General features: G+C 49.8%; 2 protein-coding genes across 2 annotated transcripts; both read right to left on the reverse strand.

Annotated features, from left to right (window-relative positions):
• Positions 1-215: 215 nt before the first annotated feature.
• Positions 216-1,034, reverse strand: EI90DRAFT_3137461 (uncharacterized protein; the record flags this gene model as incomplete). The annotated part of the gene is made up of 1 exon (XM_039064852.1): positions 216-1,034. The coding sequence occupies one exon, from the start codon at positions 1,032-1,034 to the stop codon at positions 216-218; it is 819 nt and encodes a 272-aa protein (XP_038908008.1).
• Positions 1,035-1,449: 415 nt separating this feature from the next.
• Positions 1,450-2,187, reverse strand: EI90DRAFT_3023047 (uncharacterized protein; the record flags this gene model as incomplete). The annotated part of the gene is made up of 1 exon (XM_039057848.1): positions 1,450-2,187. One exon carries the CDS (start codon positions 2,185-2,187, stop codon positions 1,450-1,452), a length of 738 nt encoding a protein of 245 aa, XP_038908009.1.
• Positions 2,188-4,637: the final 2,450 nt, after the last annotated feature.

Consider the following 4,637-nt stretch of genomic DNA (forward strand, 5'->3'; position numbering starts at 1 on the left):
GAAGGAAAAAAAAACAAGGCAAGAAAAAAGAGGGCCTGGAGCACTTCCAGACACAATGGAGTCTCCTCAGTCTGAGGAGTTAAACTATAGCATATTACTATAGGTCGATGGTCAGGTAGACCTTCAAAAACCTCTCGGTATGAGAGGAAGGCTGCCAATAGTTGGTGGCAAGATTGCGTGGACTGGGTTGTCTGCACAAGTGGGAGTTAGGATCTCTACTTGATCTTATCTGCCAATTCTTGGTCCTCCTTCAGGTATGAGGAGGGCTGATTGGCCTTGTTGCCCAATCGTGCATGATGCAGCCCAGTATTTCTACTGGGGAGAGGGTGGATTGTGGCCACTAGCCAGCCGAGTATAAACTCCACCCAGAGCTTGTCTTCTTCTGGAGACTCCAGGGTGGTTTCTTCCAAAGGGTCCTCCTTCAGTGGGTCTCCCTCCGAGGTGTTTTTCTCGGGGGTGTTGTCTTCTGAGGGACTTTCCTCAGGGGGATCCCTCTTTGGTGTTGTCACCAAAGAGTTGGTAGTTCTTTTTTTGGTCTGGCTTATTGCCAGTTTTAGTGTATTTTTTTCGTCATTGTTTTCAATGATGTCGGATCTTGGGGCCATTATTATGGTCCCAACACTGATGTCCTTGCCCTTTCTTCTGGGCGAGTAGTGAGGTCCCTTGTTTGGGTCCTCTGGTTCGAAGTTGTTGGAGGTGTTCTCCACTTCGAAATCACCAGGGATATTCTCTGGTTCTTCTTCATCGGAGTCGTCTCCAACTTCACCTTCTGTTTTGTAATCGACTTCCCTGGCGATCCTGTGCCTTGGGTTTCTGTCTCCTACTAACTGGTGCTCAGGGCGGCTCTTTGTCCACTCTGGTATTCCGCAATTATTGCGTACTTGTACCAGACTTTGGTCGGTGTTCCCTGACTGCTTCAGGGAGGATTCGCCTTTCCATTTGGGTTTAGGGTCTTGCACATTGGCTCTTGCCTCTGCATGTTTCTCCTTTCCTGTCTGGTTGGGCTTTTCACGATTTGTGGTTGTGTCTGGCATAGCATTCTGGCCTGTAGGCTGGAGCTATCCTCAGCCTGTTTTTCATCTCGTCCATGCGAGATGTTGTTCTGAACATCTCCTCGAAAGAGGAGAATCCCATTTTGATTATTTCCTCCTTGCATTCAGGGAGGATGTTTTCCAGAAACCTAGCATTAAGCGATGGTTCTGGGTAGGACTGTCTGGGTCCTTTTCCTGCATTGTACTTTACATTGCAGTATTTTTCCGTCACCTTCAATGTGGCGGGCTCCTTGATATATGTCCTCATTAGAGTATCGAGAACTTCAAGAAATTTCCCCCCTTTATCTCTAAGGAGGGCTTCTTCACGGAGTTTTAGTCCGTGTGAGAGTGCAGGCTCTGCCAATCCACCAATGAGACAATCCAGATGGATTTCATCGTAGTGTGTGCCTCTATATCCTCATGATGTGAGGAATCCTAGCAGTGTGGTGTACCACTGCCAGAAAATTTCTGTATCGTTTTTGCCTGACCACTTCGTGTCAGGGAGTCGAGTAGGACCGTTATTTAACCAGTCCCACTTCACCCTGTCTATGTGCGGGGTGAAAGTTAGAAGTTTGGCCATCCATGTGGCCTTGTGGCACCATCTTTCGAGGTGCCAGTTGTCCTCCAGCAATGTTTTGCTGGAAGTTTTCCTTGTGAAGTTTTCACAAGGGTTTGTTTGGTTCTCTCCAGCATTACTGGAGGGGTTTTTCGGAAGGTTACTTCCACTTATCCTTTGCCTGGGTGAAGTGATCGAGGAGGGCCATTTATTGCCTAAGATGGGGCCTGGTGTTGATGGTTGCCCGCTCATTTGTGGGTTCTCCTTACTAGGCTCCTTCTGCCATGTTGCACTCCTACAGACTTTGGTGACCTCATCCGAAGTTGGTGACTTCGCTTTTTTTGGCAAAGGTTTTGTGTTCGGCCTTGGCAGCAGTGGCTTCCCCTGAGCCCCTGTGCTCTCTAAGCATCTGCCCTTGACCTTTTCTCCTATTATTTCTTGGGCCTTTAGCCTGAGAAGGAGTTCTTCATCACTTCCTGTCCTCCATTTGGATGGGACCTGGAAAAAGTCCAGAAGTTTCTTGGACAATCGACTTTGGGGAGCTTCCCCATCCTCCTGCACCTGGTCCCTTTGCTGTGTCCATGCTAGGTCCGAGGCCATCTGAGGACAGTCCAGAAGTGAGCTCAACCTGTGAGTCTGTGTCGATCTGGATGACATGGCCTTTATATCCATGTTGGAGTGTGTACACTCGTTCTCAGACAGAGCGCTGAGTGTCTCACAATGGTTGTGGGGTGGTGTCGGTGGTGTGGAAGTTTTTTCCACATTTCCTCCACTCAGGACTGGCTCCCTGCACAAGCAGGGGTCGTCCCATGAGGGTTTTTGATGATTCCCAGTCTTATAGACTGGGGTTTGAACCGGCTCACGCCTAGGCGGCGAGCTGGGTGTCTCACTATAGTTGCAAGACGGTAACGACGATGTGGAGGTTTTTTCCACATTTTTTGCAATCAAAGATGGCTCCCTGTGCAAGCAGGAGTTGTTGTTCGATTGTTTTGCACAATTCCCAGTCACATAGACTGGGGAGTGAACCAGCATGCTGCGATTTTGCGGGCTGGACGTCTCACAGTTAATGTGAGACGATGTAGACAATATGGAAGTGTTTTCCACATTTTTTGCGATCACAAATGGCTCCCTGTGCTGGCAGGAGTTGTCGTTTGATCGATTTCCACAACTACCAGTCGCATAGACTGGGGAGTGAACCGGCTTGCTGCTATATCGCAAGCTGGAAGTTTCGCGGCTGACGCGAGACGATTCCATAGATGTGGACGATTTTTCCGCATTTCTTGGAACTCCAAATGGCTCCCTGCACAAGCAGGAATGGTCATTTGGTTGTTCATGACAACTCCCAGTCGTATAGACTGGGGAGTGAACCAGATTGCTGCTATATTGCAATCTGGACGTCTCGCGGTTAATGCGAGACGATGCTGGAGATGTGGAAGATTTTCCCACATTTTTTGGAATCAAAAACGGCTCCCTGTGCCAGTGGGAGTGATCATTTGATGGTTTTGTGTAACTCCCAGTCAAATAGACTTGGGAGTGAACCGGCTTGCTGCAATCTTGCAAGCTGGATGTCATGCGGGTGACTCGAGACGATGTGGACAATTTTTCCACATTGCTTGGGGCCACAAACGGCCCCCTGCACCAGCAGGAGTTACTGCTGTTTTTGTCAGTGCTTGCACCAAGTGAGAGGTTCCCTGAGGATAGTGGGGCTCAGGGACTTCTTTTGGCATGTTTGACCCAGCCCTTAAGGCTGTTAGTGTGGCAGCACATGTGCACATGTTTGCCTCCTCACCCAGTGGTGAGAACTCTCTCTTTCTAGGAGAGATCATGTTGGCACATGGGGTGCTAAGGGTATTGTTCCCTGCATTTACCCCATGTAAGTTTTTGGGATCCTCAGGGTTTGTCCCTGAGGTCCTATGTTATAGGAATGGACCTAGAATCTTATGGTCCATGACTGAACATTCAAACATTTGGTCCCTCTACCATTATTTCATTGTCAAACCCCACGCCAAGCTTTCCCACTGGGTTTTGGTGCTGGCTGGGGGATTTGTTGATTTCCAAGGGACTTCCCTTGGCCATTACAACCTTTGTATTAGATAGATACAAGTCATATGACATGTATGGCAATTGCCGAGATGTTTTCTCATTATCGAATATATAACCCACAAACCTTGTACTGCAATTGTAACATCCTCACCATTGTGCCACCACTGTAAACTCAACCTGTAACCTCAGAACCATGTCCACTTCCCTATTCATCCTCTCCATGACAAAACCGCAACGAGGAGGGCATTCCCATGCCCAACCTCCACCAGGCCACCGGGTGGTTGAGCAGTCACTCCCATCCAACCAGAAGTTCCCTATCAGGAACTGTAGCCTATCCCACCTCCTTAGGAGAGGGATATGGTCCAGGCAGCTCCAGGATGCCTGGCCACGCACCCACGGGTCCCACTTCCCACGGTCACCCACTACCGTGCACTGGTCCACCAGCCCGCTTTCCCCAACAACTCCCACTACCGGTATGCTCCCGTGAGTGCCAAGTCACTGATAGCCACCAACTGGGTGACTCCCTTTGGGAGTCCCAGTATCCCACGCTACTGGTACGCTCTATTGAGCGCCAAGTCACCACTAGCCAACCACTCCTAGCACACCCGCTACCGGCATGCTCCTAGGAGCACCAAGTCCCCATTAGCAGACAGCCAGGTGGCTCCCTCAAGGAGCCCACATCATACTCGCTACTGGTACGCTCCCAGGAGCGCCAAGTTACCATTGGCCAACCCACAGGTTGTACTTCCAGACACTCATCCCATTCTGCTCTCCCTCCGATGGCTATGCAGCCACCTCCATTAGTGAGCCAAACGGTTCAGGTTGGGTTCCCCGGAACCCATTCCTGTAACATCCTACCAATATGTGGCAGGTCTTCGTCATCATCCGATGAGGCAGTGTTTAGGTTATCTCCCAAATTGGGAGATTGCAGCTTTTTAACAAAGCCACCCTTTGTTCTCACTGCAGATGCGAGCTTCCCCATTTGGGGGTATGATGGTGCCATGTTG

Source organism: Cantharellus anzutake (assembly GCF_015039405.1).
Source record: "Cantharellus anzutake strain C23 chromosome Unknown EI90scaffold_190, whole genome shotgun sequence".
In the NCBI taxonomy this organism is placed as follows: Eukaryota; Fungi; Basidiomycota; class Agaricomycetes; order Cantharellales; family Hydnaceae; genus Cantharellus; species Cantharellus anzutake.